We start from the raw sequence: 21980 nt of genomic DNA on the forward strand, positions 1-21980 counted from the left end.
TCGAGGCCCTCAGCCATGCCCGTTACTGACCTAGCAACGCCTTGGACGCCACCACTCATGGTGCTGACGTCATGCTCCATGCTTTGCATTGCAATCGCCATCCTATCAGTGTTGGCCTTGGTGCCATGCATTTCCGGCACCATCTCCTGCTCCTGTAGCCTCTGGGACTCTTCCAATCGGCTATGGACCCTCTGGAGTGTCGCTGACATCCTCCTCTGAATCTCTCGGCCGCACCTTAGCGTCTGCATCAGCTCCAGGATAACCTGGTCCAGAGGCTCGACATCGGATTGGGACCCAGCTGGGTCCTGGGATCCAGCAGACCTCGGACTGCTGTTTCCCCTGGATGTTCCTGCCTCCACCTGGTGTGCATCAGCAACTGTGTGGAGCCTCCCAGATTGTGCCCCAGAAGCCTGTCAACTAAATTTGTCCACAGGGGTGTGTGTCTCTGTGGTGGTGGAGGATGGGGATGACAGCTGTGATTCCTCAATGGTGGCATCCTCTGAGCTCTCCTCCGAGGTATTCCCTTGGGAGAAGGGGGGATGGCCACCTAGGCTGATGGTGCAGTGCTAACTGCAGGGTCATGAGTAGGGGGTGGTGTCAGGTGGGGCTGGCGCCAGGGGGCCGATGCCAACTCACCAGTGCGGCCCGATGGAGGTCATTGAGCTTCTTGCGGCATTGCGTGGTGGTCCTCTGGTGACACTCCCCGTGCTGACAGCCACTTCCTTCCGCACAACACTGGCTGTCCTGTGGCTGACCCTCTAATCCCCTTGGGGAAACAAGCTATCCCATCTGGACTCTACTGCGTCCAACAGTCTGGCCAGGTCAGCATTTCTGAATTGTGATACCAGTGGCAGTCTTGCCAGGTCGGCCATCGGGAAGCACTCGACAGTCCTCGCTCGCTACCAAACTCAGAAACATTTCCTTTAGATTGCACCTGTAGTTTCAAGTAAGGATGGTGAGTGACTTATTGGAGAGCTTTGTGGTGGGGGTGTTCCCATGCATCTGCTGCCCTTGTCCTTCTTGGTGGTAACAGTCACAGGTTTTGGAAGATTCTTTTGAAGAAGCCTCAGGTTTTCTGGTACTTGTGATTCCTCTAGTACATGTAATATTATATGTGCCTGCATGAGAATTAGGAGCAGGAGTAGGCCCCTCATGACTGATATGATTGAGGTCTCAGCTCTACTTTCCTACCTATCCTCTTGTACCTTGTCCCTTGTCAATCAAGAATCTATCTACCTCAGCCTTAAAAATATTCAGTGATCCAGTCTCCCCTGCTCTTCACAGACTAATGGCACTCTGAGAAATAAATTTTCCTGATCTCTTTTAAATGAGACACCCCTTATTTTGAAACACTACCCCCTACTTTTTGTCTCATGAGAGGAAATATCCTCTCAGCATTCATCCCATCAAGTCGCCACAGGATCTTCTCTGTTTCAGTAAGATCACCTCTCATTCTTCTAAACTCTTATGGGTAACCTGTCCAACCTTCCCTTCTTTCACAGTAACTTCATTGCAGTGTTAATGTAAACCTACATGTAACAATAATAAAGATAATTGTTATTATTATAAGATAAGCCCCTCATCCCAGGAATAAGTTGAGTGCCCCTTCACAACTGCTTCCAGTGAAATTCTCTCCTTTCTAAGGAAGGCCAAAACTCGACTCAATATTCCAGATGTAGTATCATAACACCCTGTAAAACCATAGCAAATCCTCCTGACTTTTATATTCCATTCTCCTTCTGATAAACAACATGGCATTTGTCTTCTTAATCACTTGCTGTATCTGCAGACTAACTTTGTAACTTTTGTACCAGGACCCCCAGATCTCTCTGCACCTCAAGATTTCTGCAATCTCTCCATTTAAATAGCATACTGTTTGCCCTTTCTTCCTGGACAAACCTCATATTTTCCCATATTATACTCCATCTGCCAGTGTTTTGCCCACTCGCTTAATTCATAACATCCCAACTTGGAGCACTGGTTTGTGCGGGTGTATAGTTTTATTATTTTTGTTGTTGTCAGGACACAAGTGAAACTCCAGTGAGAATAAATAGTCCAGTCATCAGGTAACATTTATTAAAGTCCGTTTATCAAAGTAATGAAAAGACAATACACACAAACAGGACAACTCTACCCTCACACAATTAAGATGCATGAATGATTAAACACATAGCTTCTATAGAATGTACCCCTTGTTACACAATATATCTACCATACCTGAACTCTGTAAAATTTCCCTGTTCCCCAAACAACATCCAAATTGAATAACGAGCGGCAGTTATCACACATTATGAGGAAAGTACTCAACTCTGGGAACTGTCTTTTTCTTGGCCCAGTGAAGATATTTTAAATCTGCTGTTACATCAAGATTTTCTGCACTACCTTGGTTCTAAGACTTAGAAGCTCGTTTGCTGTAAACTTGGCCTTCAGGCTTGATGGCTGGAAACTGGACTGTCCACTTTCTGAGACTGCGAGATGTTAACTGCATCCTTCCTTCTTAGGATCTGGTCAATTATACCTTTGTTGTTCTTTGATTATCCCTTCTGTGTATTCTGCTGTCTGCCCCCATCAACTTCCTTGACCACACATTGACATTAAGAAGTCTTACAACACCAGGTTAAAGTCCAACAGGTTTGTTTCAAACACGAGCTTTCGGAGCGCAGCTCCTTCCTCAGGTGAATGATTCCCCTCCGAAAGCTCGTATTTGAAACAAACCTGTTTGACTTTCACCTGACGTTGTAAGACTTCTTACTGGGCTCACCCCAGTCCCAACACCAGCATCTCCACATCATGGCACACATTAACATGTAAATCTCAGGGACTCTCCTAATCATCTATAATCTGTTTCTCCTCTATATGCTATTCACACTTGATTATCTAGACTGCCGTTCTAAACTTGTTACTGGGAGAGATGCGTACCAATTGTGGCCCTTTGAATACTGTTGTCTCCAGGTGGATTCATGATATGCCCCCCCCCCCCCCCTTTTCAAAAATGCAGCGTCTTAATTTTAAAGACGTTTCATTTCTCAACCGTTCTCTCAGTTCCATCTTATTAAATATTACAAAATACAAAAACATGCATTAACAGAGAAAAATGCTCCACACAGTTTCGCACCATTTCCTAAAGTTTCTTTTATACTCGCAATAAAGCGTCCTCAAACCATTCCTTTATGGTGTAGAAGATGATCTTTCCACTTCTGGTTGAACACCACTAAGTCATTACTGTATACCGCACAGTGACTTCATCCTCGAATCACTTAGTTTGTGAGCCTTTGAACAGTTGCTTCCTCCCAACAGTTCTTCCTCCCGAAAGGCTTAACTTTGAATTGATAAAGTCCTCAGAGCATCACACAAACGGCGATCATCTATACCAGTGCTTCTCAAAGTGTGGTACGCGTACCGGTGCCGGTATGCGAGCCATCGTCTGCCGGTACTTGGAGTGTTTCCGGAAAAGAAAGAGACAGTAATCCTGGATTGGCTTGTTTCGCTCACCAGTCCCTGGCACATTGAAAAAAAATCTGCCGGTCCGCCACATCAGATAGTTTGAGATGCACTGATCTATACCATCCCAGTCAGAGGTACTTGCCCACTGCCCTTTAGCAAGGGTCTGTGGGTGATGAATTACGACAGTCCAATGCTTTTGATGTGTCCTCCAAACGTGAAATATGAAAGAGTCCCTCTGAGTTCTTGCATTCTCCCGCTTGTAGTCCATGCACAGTCTCTGGGTTCCATTTGGTTCGGGCACCATGATGATAGGGAGCTCGATTCACTGGAACTCAATTCAATAATGTCGGTCCTGAGCATATACTCAATTGCCTTCAAAACCTGTGATAAATTAACTGAATTTAACCTAGATAGATTTTGTTTGATTGGAACTGAGTCCCCCACATCCATGGCATGCATTGCTTTTTCAAAATAAATTTAGAATAGCCAATTATTTTTTCCAATTAAGGGGCCAATCCACCTACCGTGCACATCTTTTGGGTTGTGGGGGCGAAACCCACGCAAACACGGGGGGAATGTGAAAACTCCACACGGACAGTGACCCAGAGCCGGGATCGAACTTGGGACCTCAGCGCCGTGAGGCAAACGTACTAATCACTTGCGGCACTGTGCTGCCCTACCCAAGACTTTTTTAACATGTCCACTGTGTGATCTACCTGGGGTGCCTATCAGATAGTTTTCCTCGCTCACTTTCTTGACAAGATACTGCGACCCACTGAATCTAGTTTTCAGAAGTTCACCTGACACAGTTAACAACACAAACGCTCTCCCTCTGTTATAAAACTCTAAGTCTAGGCCTTCATATCAGCCCTGGCTTTTGCTCACTGCTGGGCTGTCTTTAAATGTGTTATTTTTGAGTCACACTGTTGTAATTCAATCAGCCTTTTTCAATTGAAGACAATGCTTTGTTCTCTGTGTCTGTCTCATTATCATTCAGTGGGTAAAAATTGTATCAGGTAACCTGATCTCACTGGCTTCACCCTGGTCATGCAACTCCTCCCTCTTTTGTCCTAGTTGATGAGCCTCTGATTGCATCACCACGCAATCCGAAAATACTTCTCTGTGGTAGGATTCTCTATTGGCTGTTCAACTACAGTAGGCATCATTTATATCTGGCTCCTGCAATTGAATGCCGATAGTGGACACCATTTCTACCATGCCTACCACTACTTCCTCTATCTTCAAGCTACTCTAAGCTAATTTTTATGAAAGGAATTTATTTTATAAAATAAATTTAGAGTACCCAATTAAGGGGTAATTTAACATGGCCAATCCACCTACCCAGCACATTTTTGTGTTGTGGGGATGAGAGCCACGCAGACACGGCGAGAATGGGCGAACTCCACACAGATAGTGACCTGGGACCAGGATCGAACCTGGGATCTGTGAGGCAGCAGTGCTAACCACTGTGTTGCCATGTCACCCTTATGCAGGGAATTTCTTTCCTTTCTCTGAGAATGCTGCTGATCAGCACTTTAAATGTCCCTTATGGACAACAAATATCTTTATCCCACAACTTTAGAGATTGATTCGCGCCTGTATCTCATAACGTTTTAATATCTTTCCCTCTCTGATCCTGTCCACATGGAAATATTGTACCCTGGCACACAAATTCTTTAAGCATGTCCACCACCTGCTGGTCATTCTGCCCCTGTGCAAGTTGTGCACACAAGGGGCTGTATTCTCCGCAGCCGTGCACCAAAATCCCGTTCGACACGGGGGCGGAGAATCCAATTTCACGCTGAAATCAGGCCCGGCACCAGTCCGGCGAGTCTCCGAGACCCGAGAATCGACATGTTTGCGGTGTAATCCATGCGGCTTTAGGGCCATTGCCAGAGGCCTGCCCAGCAATCCTCCGCTCCCGACCGGCTGAGTTCCCGAACACCTATCGCCGTTCGGGAAGCTCGCTTGGCAGCTGCGGACTCAGTCTGAAGGCACCCTGGTGGGGGGCCGGGAGATAGGACACCGGGGGGGGGGGGGGGGGGGGGGGGGGGGGGTGGCCTTATATGTGTCTGGGGGACAGATCGGGCAGGTTGGATTCTCGGGCGCGCAGCCAATCGGGGGGCCTACATTTTGCAGCTGCTTCCGCAGTCTGAGTCCGCCATGGCACTCGGTGCGGCCGCTGGAGGCCGCCGCCGTGCGCGAACTCAAAACCAGAAGTGCGGGGGCCCAAATCCACAGCTAAAGCCGCGTGAATCACTCTAGGTTCCTGATAGCCCCCTGCAGGTGAGTGAATTGGATGATCTTTTTTATCGGAAACTCGGGAGTGAAACGCCAGTGTTTTTACACCAGCGCATGGGGACATAGCCCCATTTTGGGAGAATCCAGCCCATGGTCTCTTATTGTCTGTTCATTGAATCATAGAGTCACCACAGTGCAGAAGGAGGTTATTCAGCCCATCGAGTCTACGCCAATCTTCTGAATGAATACCGTGCTTAGGCCCAAACCCCACACTATCCCCATAAATCTACCTAGGGCTAATTTAGCATGGCCAATCAACCTAACCTGCACATCTGTGGGTTATGGGAGGAAACCAGGGCACCCGGAGGAAACCCACGCACACACGGGGAGAATGTGCAGACTCTGCACAGACAGTGACCTGAGATTGGAATCGAGCCTGGGTCCATGGTGCAGTGATGCAACAGTGCTAACCACTGTGCCACCGTGTTGCTCAGTCCATTATTTGGTGTACAAATCCCATCTGCTTCTCCTGTTCTCCAGCCCCTAATTTGATGCTTCCAGTTTAAAAATTCATAACACCCTGTGGTCGAATGTTTAATCACCTGCATAATGATTTGGTATGGCCCAGTTTATTACAATGAAAACATCTGACCCTTTTCATATCTCACCCCTTCAAAATACTCTGTTGTATTTTGAGGTGAGACCTCTTTTGAGTTTCCCACCACTCCCTCTCTCTGGCTGACCTATCCTCTTTTGCACTTTCCCAAGTTCTAACTTTCTCTGATTTAAAATTGGGTCTAAAGAAGGGTTTTGGTCTATGAACCATAGTCGTCCGCAAGCTCCACAGCTTCTCTGGTTGTTGTAGCTTTCTGCTCCTCAACATGAGTTCTAATCATGGCAGGTCACAAATGTTTAAATTCCTCCAACAGAGTTATCTCTCTCACAGCTTCAGAGGTTTCTTCTATCTTCAAGGCCCTTACCCACCTATCAAAATGACTTTGCTCAACCCTTTTGAATTCAAGGCAAGTGAGTTCACCCTGTTTTCTACTTTTCTGTCTTTATGCCTCTGGTACTAGCCCATATGCCCCTAATGTAGCTTTCTTCACTGTCTCATAGTCTGCAGACCTTTCTTCTGATAAGGATACATATAGACTTCACTAGCCCTTCCCACAAATCGCTCTAACCACAAATTTAGCCTGTACGAATAAGGTCCAACAATCTTGCGGGAATTTTCTCAAAAGCACAAAAACATGTTTTGGTATCTCTCTCACTAAATTTTGGGAGAGCTTGTACATATCTTAACATTTCTCCCCTAGATTCCTTCTGGGACCACCTTCCTCCACCGTCTGCTCTAAACTTTCGGTTCCTCCTCCTCTGTGCAAAGTTGGACGTGTCCCTTTTTCTTTCTTTCTTTCTCTCTTTCCTCCTGTGTGGCTTTCTTCATTTCCCTGATAAACCCTCTCTCCTCTTGAAGCTTTGTAATTGAAGCTTCGATAATTCTACTAGGATTGAATTCAAAATCTTCACTTCCCAGAGCAACATGGTGGTACAATGGTTAGCACTGCTGCCTCACAGCGTCGAGGTCCCAGGTTCGATCCCGGCCCTGGGTCACTGTCCATGTCGAGTTTGCACATTCTACGTGTGTGCATGGGTTTTGCTCCCACAACCCAAAAATATGCAGAATAGGTGGATTGGCCACGCTAAATTGCCCCTTAATTGGAAAAATGAATTGGGTATTCTAAATGTATAAAAATAAAATCTTCACTTTTTTTGGGTCGAGCTAACCCCCCTTGTATATTTGACATGAGCTGCTAGGCTTGCAGCCTTCTTAACTCCTGTACATGAGACTACTTCCAATTTATATGACAATTCCATCAGTTTGGTTTTAGGCACATTTTTCAAACTTGCTGCAGTTACATTGTCTACTTCCAGATACGATCAAGCTGGAGCAAAAGCCATTTCCTGCAGCCTTCTTAATACATTCTTACTTGGTTCTACCTGTTTCTCACTCTTGATATGTTTAAAAGTCTCAAATTCCCTACCTCCGAGGAATGAAACCTTTTAAAGACTATGTCATAAAGCACGCTGATGTCATCTGAGAAGAAATCCTTGCTTGGAACATCGGTTTGTGGGGTGTATAGTGTGAGGAGACAAGTGAAACCCCAGTGAGAATAAACAGCCCAGTTTTTATTTAGGTAACAATTATTAAAGACTATTAAAGTGAAGACAAATAGCCACAAACAGGACAACTCTACTCTCACAGAATTAAGATGTATGAATGATTAAACACATGCAGTTTCTATAGAAGGTACCCCGTGTTACAAACTATGGGCTGGATTCTCCACACCACGACCCCAAAATCCCGTCCGGCACCGGGGCTGGGAATCCAGTTTCACACATGGAATCGGAACCGGCGTCAGTTCCTGGATTCTCCGGCCCCCGAAAAGCGGCCATTGCTTGAGGACCGCCCCGCTATTCTCCACCCCCGACTGGCTGAAGTCCCGACGTGTATTTCGAATTTGGTTCCAGCTGTCCAAGAAACAAACGCGAGGCAGTTGCGGACTTAGTCCACGGCCACCATAGTCAGGGGCAGGCCGATCGGAGGGCAGAGGGGGGGCTCATACGAGACTGGGCCGCTGGAGGCCGCCGCCATGCGTATTCGTGGCCTCTGACCCGGGGGGGCCTTGAAACAGAGAATCCAGCCCTATATATCCGATACCTGAACTCTGTAAAACATCCTCTGCTCCCCAAACACCATCCAAATTGAATAACAAGCTATAGTTACACAATCGGCTTCCTCCCACAGTCCAAAGGTGTTGGGGTTAGATGGATTAGCCATGCTAAATTGCCCCTTAATGTCCAGAAAGGTTATGTGGGGTAACTGGGATGGGGGCTAGGGTGGAGGCGTGGGCTTAGGTGGGCTGTTCGTTCCAAGGGCCAGTGCAGACTCGATGGTCCGAGTGGCTTCCTTCTGCACTGTAAAATCTATGATTCTATGAATACAGGGATGATACTCAAATCTAGGAAACATCATTTTCCTGGTCTAGCGAAGATTTTTTAAAGTGCTGCTACAAAGATTTTCTGCACTGCCTTTGTTCTAAGACATAGAAACCTGTTTGCTGTGAACTTGCCCTTCAGGCTTGGTGGCAGGAAACATATCTGTCCACTTTCTGAGACTGCTAGATGTTAACTGCCTCCGTTCCTTCTTAGAGTCTGGTCAATTATACCTTTGTTGTTCTTTGATCATGCCTTCTCTCTGTCCCCATCAACTTTGTTGACTACACATTAACATTTGTAAATCTCAGTATTCTTACCGAACGTCTATAATCTGTTTCTCCTCCATAAACTATTCACACATGATTATTATCTAAACTGTCGTCCTAAACCCATTACCGGGAGAGACGCAAACCAATCGTGAGGCCCTTTGAATACTGTCTACTGTGTCTCCAATAGGATTCATGCCATGTCTTTACATTATTAGCCACCATACATTTGGTTCCTTGATCCAAGTCATTGATATAGATCATGAATATATATAACTAGGTAATCCAATACATTTCTATCACTCTTCAGTTCTGAAGAAGATTCATATGAACTTGAAACATTGGGCGGGATTCTCCCAATGGGAGACTAAGTGCCGACGTCGGAGTGAAAACCGGAGTGTTTCACTCCGGTGTCGGAGGCCGCTCCTCGCCCCCTATTCTCCCATCCCGGGGGAGGGTAGGAGCGCCGCCGCCTCATTTACGCGTGCCTTATGCGGCGCCACGTAAATAATGCGGAATGACGTCACCTGCGCATGCGCAGCTTGGCCGGCGCCAACCCGCGCATGTGCGTTTGCCGGGCGCCCCGCAAGAAATGTCGGAGTGATCTTGCGGGGCGGCGGAGGAAAGGAGTGCATCTCTCAGAGAGGCCGGCCCACCGATTGGTGGGCACTGATCGTGGGCCAGACCCCTTTTGAGCGTCCCACCGGTGCTCGATCCCCCCTCCACAGGCCCACCCCGCAGCGTTCCCCCACAGTTCACGCCGGCAGCGACCAGGTGTGGTTGGCGCCGGCGTGAACACGTCGTATTGGGCAGGCCGCTCGGCCCATCCAGGCCGGAGAATCGCCGCTCGCCCATTGCGATTCTCCGAGCGGCCTACCGTAAATCTCGTGGTGGGCGGGGGGGGGGGGGGGGGGGGGGGATTGCGCCCATTAACTCTGTTCCCTCTCCATAGATGCTACTAGACCTGCTGAGTTTATGAAGCATGTTCCGTTTTTATTTCGGATTTCCAGAAACTGCAGTATTTTTGCTTTTATATTAGATTGTAAATAATTGAGGCCACAGCACTGATCCCTGTGCCACTCCACTGGTTACACCTTGTCAACCCGAAAAAGACCCATTTATCCATGCTCCCTGCTTCCTTTTAGCTAACCAATCCTCTATCCATGTGAATATGTTAAGACCTACACCATGAGCTCTTATTTCGGTGTCGTTACCTTTGACCGTAAGGAGCAGAAGTAGGCCATTCGGCCCATCAAGTCTGCTCCGCCATTCAATTAGATCATGATTGATCTGGTGATAATCCTCAAATCCGCTTTCACACCTTATCCCCATATCCCTTGATTCTCTGACTGATTAAAAATCTGTCTATCTCAGCCTTGAATATACTTAATGACCCAGCATCTTCAGCCCTCTGGAATTCCAGATTTGTTACCCTCTGAGAGAAGAAATTCCTTCTTAACTCTGTTTTAAAAAGGTGACCCCTTATTCTGAGATTATGCCCTCTAGTTCTAGACCCTCCCACAAGAGGAAACATCCTCACACCATCTACCCTGTCAAGTCCCCTGAAAATCCTATGTATCTTAATACGGTCGCGTCTCATTCTTCTAAACTCCAATGAGTACAGGCCTAAACTGCTCAACCTTTCCTCATAAGAAAATCCCTCCATTCCCGGGATCAACCGACTGAACCTTCTCTGGACTGCCTGCAATGTCAGTATATCTTTACTTGGATAAAGGGACCAACATTGTTCACAGTGTTCCAGGTGTAGTCTGACTAATGCTTTGTATAGTTTTAGCAAAACTTCCCTATTTTATAAAAGCAAATACTGCGGATACTCGAATCTGAAACCAAAAGAGAAAATGCTGGAAAATCTCAGCAGGTCTGGCTGCATCTGTAGGGAGAGAAAAGAGCTAACGTTTCGAGTCCAGATGACCCTTTGCCAAAGCTAAAAGGTATAGAAAGTGGGAGATATTTATCCTGTGGGGTGGTATTTCAAAAATATGTTCCTTCTTCCTCAACTGCGATTTCCCATTTACAGCTGTTGACAGGGCCCTCAACAGCATGCGGTCCACCTCCCACGCCACTATCCTTGCTCCCTTCCAGAACAAGGATAGAGTCCCCCTCATTCTCGCATTTCACCCCACCAACCTCCGTAAATCCTCCGCCATTTTCGGCAACTCCAGCGTGATGCCACCACCAAATACATCTTCCCTTCACTCCCTCTGTCAGCATTCCGCAGAGATCGTTCCCTCCGAGATAATCTAGTCCACTGCTCCACCATACCCAACACTTCTCCCATCACCCATGGCCCCTTCCCATGCAATCGCAGAAGGTGTAACACCTGCCTCTTTACCTCTTCCATGTTTAACACTCCAGGCCCAAAACACACATTCCAGGTTAAGCAGCGTTTCATTTACATCTCTTCCAATTTGGTCTATTGCATTCGCTGCTCCCAATGTGGTCTGCTCTATATCGGAGAGACCAAATGCAGACTGGGTGATCGCTTTGCTGAGCACCTTCGAACCGTGCACATTCAGGACCCTGACCTTCCTGTTGCTTGCCATTTTAACACAAGACCCTGCTCCCATGCCCACATGTCTGTCCTTGGCCTGCTGCAATTCTACAGTGACGCTCAACGCAAACTGGAGGAACAACATCTCATCTTCTGGTTAGGCACGCTACAGCCTTCCGGTCTCAACATCGAATTCAATAACTTCAGATGATTAGCTCTACCCCACCTCGACCCCTTTGTTTTCATTCCATTTCATTTTAACTGTCTTTTACATTTTATTCTTTCTTGTCTTTCTTTATATATATATTCCCTCCCCCATCTTATCCCCCCTCCTTACCTTTGCTCTCTCCCCCCGTCTGTCACAGCTTACCCTCTGATGTTAGTTTCTCTGCCATTTGGCCTTTCACACCTTTTATTCTCTCTGGGGACTGCATTAGCACTCTTTTCCTTTGGTTACTGTGACCAATAGCACCCTTTTCCCTTGGTTTCTGTGGCTATGACTCATCTTTCATTCCCTCACCCCACAGTATGAATATTTCCTACTTAAACTGTCTCTTAGCATCTCATACAGATGCTGCCAGACCTGCTGAGATTTTCCAGCATTTTCTCTTTTGATTGTCAATTTTTATATTCCATTCCCTTTGAAATAAAGACGAACATTCCATTTGCCTTCCTAATTATCTGCTGAACTTGCATGCTAGCTTTTTGCGATTTATGCACGAGGACCCCCAAATCCCTCGGTGCTGCAGCTTTCTGAAATCTTTCTCCATTTAAATTATATTTAGCTCCTTTATTCTTCCTACCAAAGTGCACAGCTTCACATTTCCTGCATTATATTCCATCTGCCAAATATTTGCCCACTCACCTAACCTGTCTATAATCCCTCTGGACACACTCTGTGTCTTCCTCATCACTTGCCTTCCCATCTAGTTTCATGTCAACCATAAACTTGGCAATAGTACATTCACTTCCCTCGTCCAAGTCATTAATATATACTCAATAATTATGGCCCCAGCACTGACCCCTGTGGCACTCCACTGGTTACAGCTTGTCATCCTGAAAATGCCCCTCTTAACCCAATTCTCTGTCTTCTATCAATTAGCCAATCCTCTAACCAAGCTAATATACTACCCACAACACCATGGGCTCTTATTAAGTAGCGTTTTGTGTGGTACCTTATCGAACACTTAGATAAGAATCTTCATTGTCACAAGTAGGCTTACATTAACACTGCAATGAAGTTACTGTGAAAAGCCCCGAGTCCCACATTCTGGCGCCTGTTCGGGTACACAATTTACCTAACAGCATGTCTTTCAGGACTTATGGGAGGAAACTGGAGCACCCGGAGGAAACCCACCCACGCAGACACAGGTAAAATGTGCAGACTCCACACAGACAATGACCCAAGCCAGGAACCTGGGACTCTGGCATTGTGAAGCAACAGTGCTAACCAGTGTGCTACCGTGCCGCCCAAGTAATCCAAGTATATTACATCTACTGGTTGCCTTTAATCTATCCTGCTCATTGCCACAAAGAATTATAATAGGTTTCTCAGACATTAGTTCCCCTTCATGAAGCCATGTTGACTCTGCTTGATTATATTAGGCATTTCTAAGTGTTCTGCTATTACATCCTTCATAATGAAATCTAAAATTTTTCCAATGACAGATGTTAAGCTAACTGGCTGATAGCTACTTGTTTTTTGTCTTCCTGCCTTTTTGGATAAAGGTGTTACATTGGCAATTTTCCAATCCTCTGGGAGTTTTCCAGAGTTCAAGGGTTTATGGAAGATTACAACCAGTCTGTCCACTATCTCTGTAGCTACTTTTTAAAAAAGAAATTTTGAGTACCCAATTCATTTTTTTCCAATTAAGGGGCACTTTAACGTGGCCAATCCACCTAACCTGCACATCTTTGGATTGTGGGGGTGAAACCCACGCAAACACAGGAAGAATTTGCAAACTCCACACGGACAGTGACCCAGGCTGAGATCAAACCTGCGACCTCGGCGCCGTGAGGCAGCAGTGCTATCTCTGTAGCTCCTTACTTTAATATCCTGGGATGCAAACCATCGGGCCCAGGTGACTTATTGGCCTTTAGCCCCAATAGTTTCCCTCATACTTTTCCCCGAGTGATTGTTGTTGCGTTTATTTCCTTTGATGTGGCAGCTTGTCAAACATCTTTTAGAGATACTTTTAAGGGATTGGCATTGAGAAACTGGGACTAGTTGCCTGCATGCTGCTGCCTTCTCAGTGCTCATTCGTCTGCTATCTCTTCCAGGTGCACTGTTACATGAGTTGGCAAACGATGGGGCACGGAAGCAGTTTGAGAGGAACCTGGAGGAGCTGGTGTTACCCCTGATGGTGTCCAGTGCACGGAAGGGCGAGCGGGAGTGCCATGTTGTAGTACTGGCCCACGAAGACACGGTGGACTGGGATGCACAGCATCCGCCACAGATGGGGGAGGAATATTCTCAAAGTAAGAACTGAGTGTGGCTGAGCTTTTCTGGGGATTGTACATAACTGCGTGATGCTCAATACATGAGACAGTTATTTTGTGTGATATTCAATGCATGTGATACTCGATACTTGTGATACTCGATACTTGTGATGCTCGGTGCGTGCGATGCTCGGTACATGTCACCGGGAGTGGAGCTGTAAGTATAAATAACTTACCTCGTGGATTTGTGGCCTAGCCACTGGGGAGTGGAGCTGGAGCGGACTCGGAGAGGCAGAGCTGTAAGTATAAATAACTTAACGCAGGGATTCGCAGTCTCATCACCAGGGATAGGAGTGGAGTGTCCTGAAGATATTCACTGGGTGTCAGCAGGGAGACTCAGTGTCTAATAACCAACAGGGATCACAAAATGATCAGGAGCAGCTAACCTGACAAATTTCCTTTCTCTGAAATGCAAGGTCACTGGACAGCGATGAGAAGGAATTTAGTTTGATTTCTGGAGATATTTCTGTTTTTCTCTCCTTTAGTCCAGGAGCAGAGAGGTTAATAATGTTGCTTCGCAGTTGCCCAAGATGATCAGCTCGCTCTGCACAGACCAGCGATTGAGCCCTGAATCAAAAATTACTTCAATTTACATTTCACCTTTAATATGGTGAAACATTGGTCGTTCCGGTGGTGGCGATGTGCTGAACAGTCGCACAAAAGGTGGCTCTCCCTTGGGAACTTGAATTAGGCCCTTTTAACCCGAAAATCGGACACTGAAAATGCAGATTAAAAAAAAACACTTACCCTAAACCAACAGCCACCCCGAGGAAATGCCCTCAAACTAGCCACAGAGCCGGAAAAATGGGGAAAGCAGCAAGTGTCAGGCGAAGAAGATCCCGACCACAGACACACAGAACAAAGCGGGATAGAATATGGCAGATCAAGAGGGATTGCCAGCGCGTACACCGGTCCACCCACTGACAGGGCAGTGGATGGAGCTCCTTGCACAGGAACTCCAAAAACACAGGGACTCCATCAAGGAGGACCTCATGGCGGACAGGAGGTCGGCCATAGAAATTGCGCTGGAACAAACAGAGCAGAGACTGGAGACCCTGAAGGCGAGAAAGCGGTCACAGACCAGAGCAATCGGATTGTCTCGCTCGAGGCAGAAGTGGCAAGGATAGTGACAACCCAGACAGTGCTCAACGGGAAGGTGGAAGATCAGGAGAACAGGTCTTGCCGCCAGAACTTCATGATTGTCGGGCTACCTAAGGGCACAGAGACAGAAGCCCGATGGAGTATGTCGTCCAGATGCACGAAACGCTGGTCCGTGGGGGGAAATCTCCCCAAGCCTCCAGAGGTAGACCAAGCCCACAGGTCATTCAGCAAAGGACCAAAGCAAGAGACCCCCCATGGGCGATTATCGCCAAGCTCCACAAATATCAATACAGGAAGTGAATTCTGAACTGGGCAAGAAGCATATGGCCCTGTTGATGGAAGGGTCATGCAATCCAAATCTTTGGGTCTGACCTGGCGAAACGCCGGGCTGCATTCAATGGAGCCAATGCAGCTTTATTCAAGAACAAAGTTCGGTTCGGAATGCCAGACTTGCTGTACAGCAACAAGGAACATTATTTTACCACGTCGGAGGACGCTTACAGGTTAATCCAGAAGAATGGTCTAGGAAGACAACAATAGTGGACTTATAAGGGCCACATGAACAATGTGCATTCGATCTCCAGGCTGAATACTTGTTCAACCTGGGAGGGTGGAGATGGTAGAGGCACACCAAGATGGGAAGGGAGTGGGGGGTGGAAAGAACAAAACAGGCAGAGGGTAGCAGAGTTGCTCCCAAGGGGGAGCCACCACCACCATGCTGGCAAATTTGCTAGTGTATGCAAGTGGGGGCGGGGGGGGGGGGGGGGGGCACGGTGCAACTCCAAAAGGGAGGGAGCGTGTGGCAGAAAGGGGGGCAAAATTACAAATCGGGGGGGGGGGGGGGGGAGAAGGGTATGGGGGGGCAAAGGCAACATGGGTACGAGGTAGGGGAACAGCAAGGGCAGATGGGCTCGAGGGGAGACAGGAATCAGGAACTAGGTGGGGAAGGGAAGGGGGGTAGAACACAAGTTAACAGGTCGCACATGGATGCGGCCAGTGCAAAGAAGACAATGGTGGCCATTTTAATTGACCCACAAATAAAAGGAAACTCAGGTGTGCGGGAACGCATCTGTGTGGTAAATATGGCTGACCCCGCAGGTTGGGGGAGTGAGATAGAAACCCCCCACCAGAATAGTCACCTGGAATTTTGTTTTTTAAATTCTTTTTTCCAATTAAGGGACAATTTAGCGTGACCAATCCACCTACCCTGCAATCTTTGGGTTGTGGGGGTGAGACCCACGCAGACACAGGGAGAATGTGCAAACTCCACACGGACAGTCCCCCGGGGCCAGGATCGAGCCCGGGTCCTCCGTGCCATGAAGCAGCAGTGCTAACCACTGTGCCGCAAATGCGATTGAACACCGATAATCTGGGGCGCTTGCGCAATGCGGCTGCTATTTTTTTAAGCGGTTGCAGCTTTTTGTTTTACAAATTCTGTAGTGGTTATTATTCATTTATTTTATTTATTTTATTTTTTTTTACATTTATTCTATTAATTTTTTTTTACAAGTTCGGGGGGGCTTATTAATTTTTTAAATTTATTTTATTCATTTTATTTTTTTTTAACAAGTTCGGCAGGGGGGGTTTATTTGCTAAAATTTTACAGGAAAAAAATTCCGAACTGTGGACAGATGGAGACTCCATACTTTCCAACGCTGGAAGGCGTCCAACAGGTTCCAATGGAGGAGCGTGTAAGAGGGCCAAAGGGACCCAAAACCATTTCCTCCATTCCCGGGTCGCGAAGGTCGGCCGGGTTGGGTCCCGAAGGTTGGCCGGTTGGTTAAAATGGGTCCCCGGAAAAAAAGTTTGAAGAACACTGAGATAGAGAATCTGGTGAACTGATGCGACGACAATAATCTCTCCCTCAAATGTCAACAAAATGAAGGAGATTGTCATCAACTTCAGAATATGCCCCTGTCTACAGAACATGCCCCTGGTTGTATCGCAGCTTGGTATGGAGCCTGCTCTGCCCAAGACTGCAGGAAACTACAAAAGGCTGTGAACGTAGCCCAGTCCATCATGCAAACCAGCCTCCCATCCATTGACTCTATCTATAATTCCCGCTGCCTCAGAAAGGCAGCCAGCATAATTAAGGACCCACGCACCCCGGACATACTCTCTTCCACCTTCTTCCGTCAGGAAAAAAGATACCGGGGACTTCCGGTTGCGGCTATGCGGAGCTAAGCCGCACGTTCGGCAGCTCCCGCTACTTAAGGACTTTTGGGCCAATTTGAGGGCCCCAAACGGCGCTGTTTCGACGAATCCCGGTGGGGGAAGGTGTCTAGAGGAGCATTCCCCATAATTTATGGTGCTCACCCGGAGTGGGGCAAAGGAAAAAGCTGCAGCAGCTCCCCAAGAAAAGCGGGGGAAGAAGGACAAAATGGCGGCCGGCGGAACACCCGAGGACTGGTGGAAGTGGGCGCAGGAGCAGCAGGCCTCTCTTCTGCGCTGTTTTGCGGAGCTGAAGGCTGAGCTGCTGGACTCCCTGAATGCGACTACCAACAAGCTGCTTGGGCCCCAGGCGGCCCAGGAGGCGTCCATTCGGGAGTTGCAGCAGCAGGCCGCAGAGAGGGAGGAGGAGGCCGTGGTCCTCGTGGGGAAAGTGGAGTTGCACGAGGCACTTCACAAAAAGTGGCAAGACCGCTTGGAGGAGCTGGACGTTCGCACGAGGCGAAAGAATTTGAGGATCCTGGGCCTGGCGGAGGGGCTGGAGGGGTCGGATCTCCCGGTGTATGTGACCACGATGTTGAGCTCGTTGATGGGGGCGGGGTCCTTCCATTTGCCCCTGGAGCTTGAGGGAACTCACAGAGTGCTGGCCAGGAGGCCTAAGACAAATGAGCCCCCGAGGGCGGTGCTGGTGCGGTTCCATCGATTCAGCGACCGGGAGTGTGTGCTGCGTTGGGCCAAGAAAGAGAGGAGCAGCAAGTGGGAGAATTCGGTAGTGAGAATCTACCAGGACTGGAGTGCGGAGGTGGCTAAGCGGCGGGCCGGGTTTAACCAGACGAAGGCGGTGCTGCATGCCAAGCAGGTCAGATTTGGAATGCTGCAGCCTGCGCGCCTGTGGGTGACATACAAGGACCGGCACCACTACTTCAAGTCCCCGGAGGAGGCGTGGGCCTTTGTACAGGCGGAGAAGCTGGACTCGAACTAGGGCCTGGGGACACACTATGGCCGTTGCTGTTTTCGCTGTTGCTGTTCTTTAACTTTGACATGTGTGTTTTTTATGCTGGTTTTCTTATTGCTCTGTTTCTGGGTGGGACTGTCTGTTGGGTATGGGTGTGGGGTATGTGGGGAATGTTGGGGGTTTGTATTTTATATGTTCTCTTCTGTACGGGGCTGGGGGTTGGGGTGAAACTGGATTTTGGGGAACTGCGTCAGAAGGGTGGGGTGTGGCAGTGTGAAAGCGCGGGCTTTCCTCTGGTTTCCCGCGCTGCGGGGCGGGGGGGGGCGGAGCTGGCGGTGGGGGCGTGGCCTCTACTGGTTTTCTTTCCCGCGCTGAAGCGGTGCCAAGGAGGTGTGGCAAGAGGGGGATGACCCCATGCCGGGAGGGGATGGGTTTTGGCGGGAGCTGCGGGGTCAGCAGAAGTCAGCTGACTCACGGAAGTACTATGGAGGGTGCGTCGCGGCTAGGAGGGGTCCTAGCCTGGGGGGGGTGGATACCGGGTTGCCGCTCGAATGGACAGGAAGGAGCTGGTGTGGGCCGGGGGGGGGGGGGGTAGAGGAGAGGCGTTATCGCCATGTGGAACAGGTCGGGCGGGGCGAGCTGGCCTAGGGCGAGCAGTGGATAAGCTATGGCTAGCCGGCGGGGGAGGGGGGCGGGTTGCCCTCTGATCCAGCTGATTACCTGGAACGTGAGGGGGCTGAATGGGCCGGTTAAGAGAACTAGGGTATTTTCTCATCTGAAGGGGTTGAAGGCGGACGTGGCAATGCTCCAGGAGACCCACTTGAAGGTGGCGGACCAGGTTCGTCTGAGGAAGGGGTGGTTGGGGCAGGTTTTTCACTCAGGATTGGACGCGAAGAACCGGGGGGTGGCGATTCTGGTGGGGAAGAGGGTGGCGTTCGAGGCGGCTGAGGTGGTGTCGGACAAGGAGGGAAGATATATCATGGTGAAGGGTAGGCTGCAGGGAGAGAAGGTGGTGCTAGTTAATGTATATGCCCCGAATTGGGATGATGCTGGCTTCATGAGGCGCTTGTTGGGCCGCATTCCGGACCTGGAGGCAGGGGGCCTGATCATGGGGGGAGACTTTAACACAGTGCTGGATCCCCCACTGGACCGGTCCAGTTCAAGGACGGGTAGGAGACCGGCGGCAGCCAAAATACTGAGGGGATTCATGGACTAGATGGGAGGGGTGGATCCCTGGAGGTTTGGGAGACCGAGAGCGCGAGAGTATTCCTTTTTCTCTCATGTCCATAGGGTTTATTCATGAATAGATTTTTTCGTCCTGAGCAGGGGATTGATCTCGAGGGTGCAGGATGCCGAGTATTCGGCCATAGCGATTTCAGACCATGCTCCGCACTGGGTTGATCTGGAGATGGGGAAGGCACGGGACCAGCGCCCGCTCTGGCACCTGGATGTGGGGATGCTGGCTGATGAGGAGGTGTGTAGGAGGGTCCGGGGAAGTATTGAGGAGTATCTTGATACCAATGACACGGGGGAGGTCCGGGTGGGGATGGTCTGGGAGGCTCTGAAAGCAGTGATCCGGGGGGAGCTGATCTCCATCCGGGCCCACAGGGAAAGGAGGGAGAGGAAGTAGAGGGAGAGGCTGCTGGGGGAGCTCCTGGACGTGGACAGGAGATACGCGGAGGCACCGGAGGAGGGGTTGCTGGGGGAACGGCGTAGTTTGCAGGCCAAATTTGACTTGTTGAACACCAGAAAGGCGGAGACACAGTGGAGGAGGGCACAGGGCGCGGTATATGAGTATGGGGAGAAGGCGAGCAGGATGTTGGCGCATCAGCTCCGTAGGCGAGATGCTGCTAGGGAAATTGGTGGAGTGACGGGTGGGGGTGGGAATGTAGTGCAGAAGGGGACAGAAGTAAATGGGCTCTTTAGGGACTTCTACGAGGAACTGTACCGGTCGGAACCTCTGATGGGGTGAGGGGGGATGGAGAGCTTCATGAACAGGCTATGGTTCCCAAGGGTTCAAGAGGAGCTGGTAGAGGGGCTGGGGGCGCCGATAGAGTGGGAGGAGCTAGTCAGGGGGATTGGACAAATGCAGTCAGGTAAGGCCCCGGGGCCGGACGGGTTCCCGGTGGAATTTTATAAAAAGTATGCGGATCTGGTGGGCCCCCTGTTGGTGCGAGCCTTCAATGAGGCATGGGAGGGGGGCCTTTGCCCCCGACGATGTCGCAGGCACTGATCTCTCTGATCCTAAAGCGGGATAAGAACCTCTTGCAGTGTGGATCATACAGGCCTATCTCACTCCTCAATGTTGACGCCAAGTTGCTGGCGAAGATCCTGGCCACCAGGATAGAGGATTGTGTGCCAGGGGTGATACACGAAGATCAGACAGGATTTGTCAAGGGACGGCAGCTCAACACGAATGTGCGGAGACTGCTAAATGTTATCATGATGCAGGCAGTGGAGGGGGAGGCGGAGATAGTGGTGGCGCTGGATGCAGAGAAAGCGTTTGATAGAGTTGAGTGGGGGTACCTGTGAGAGGTGCTGGAGCGGTTCGAATTTGGGGAGGGATTCATCAAATGGGTGAGGCTGCTCTACGCGGCTCCGATGGCGAGTGTAGTTACAAACGGAAGGAGATCGGAGTACTTTAGGCTCTACCGTGGGACCAGGCAGGGGTGCCCCCTGTCCCCCTTGCTCTTTGCACTAGCGATTGAACCTCTGGCTAAGGCGTTGAGAGAGTCAGGGAGATGGAGGGGTCTGGTGCGGGGTGGGGAGGAACATCGGGTATCGCTGTATGCGGACGACCTGCTGTTGTATGTGGCGGACCCAGAAGGGGGAATGCCGGGGGTGATGGAGCTGTTGGCGGAATTTGGGGGCTTCTCGGGCTATAAGTTAAATTTAGGCAAGAGCGAGGTATTTGTAGTACACCCGGGAGATCAGGAGGAGGGAACTGGGAGGCTCCCGTTTAAGAGGGCAGTGAAGAGTTTCAGATATCTGGGGGTGCAGGTGGCCAGGAGTTGGGGGACTCTCCATAAGCTTAATTTTACCAGGCTGGTGGAGCAGATGGAGGAGGAATTTAAAAGGTGGGACATGGTGCCGCTATCGTTGGCGGGTAGAGTGCAGTCCATCAAAATGACGGTTCTCCCGAGGTTCTTGTTCCTCTTCCAGTGTTTGCCCATCTTTATCCCTAGGGCCTTTTTTAGAAGGGTGACCAGCAGCACCATGAGCTTTGTTTGGGCGCATGGGACCCCGAGGGTGAAGAGGGTCTTCTTGGAGCGGGGTAGAGATGGGGGGGGGGGCTGGCGTTACCCAATCTCTCGGGGTATTATTGGGCGGCCAATGTGTCGATGGTGCGCAAGTGGGTGATGGAGGGGGAGGGGCAGGATGGAGAGGGCGTCCTGTGGAGATACAAGCCTGGGGGCCCTGGTAACGGCGCTGTGGCCGCTCCCTCCTATGAGGTATACCACGAGTCCGGTGGCGGCGGCTACCCTCAAGATTTGGGGGCAGTGGAGGCGACATAGGGGAGAAGTGGGAGGCTCGATGGAGGCTCCGTTAAGGGGGAACCATAGGTTCGTCCCGGGGAACATTGATGGGGGATTTCAGGGTTGGCACAGAGTGGGCATCAGACAGCTGAGGGACCTGTTTATTGATGGGAGGTTTGCGAGCCTGGGGGAGTTGGAGGAGAAATTTGGGCTCCCCCCCGGGAAACATGTTCAGGTATCTGCAGGTAAAGGCATTTGCTAGACGGCAGGTGGAGGGATTCCCTTCGCTTCCCGCGAGGGGTGTGAGTGACAGGGTGCTT

At 49.6% G+C, this 21980-nt stretch overlaps 1 protein-coding gene across 3 annotated transcripts in view; it reads left to right on the forward strand.

Moving 5' to 3' along the window:
* LOC119978525 (BTB/POZ domain-containing protein KCTD20-like) overlaps positions 1-21980 on the forward strand; it is a 183270-nt gene that overhangs the window by 152992 nt on the left and 8298 nt on the right. For all 3 annotated transcript variants that reach the window (XM_038820232.1, XM_038820233.1, XM_038820234.1), the window contains one exon: positions 13741-13938. In XM_038820232.1, coding sequence (XP_038676160.1) covers positions 13741-13938 — 198 coding nt within the window. The remainder of the gene's footprint in view (positions 1-13740; positions 13939-21980) is intronic.

Source organism: Scyliorhinus canicula, chromosome 15 (assembly GCF_902713615.1).
Source record: "Scyliorhinus canicula chromosome 15, sScyCan1.1, whole genome shotgun sequence".
Classification (NCBI taxonomy): domain Eukaryota; kingdom Metazoa; phylum Chordata; class Chondrichthyes; order Carcharhiniformes; family Scyliorhinidae; genus Scyliorhinus; species Scyliorhinus canicula.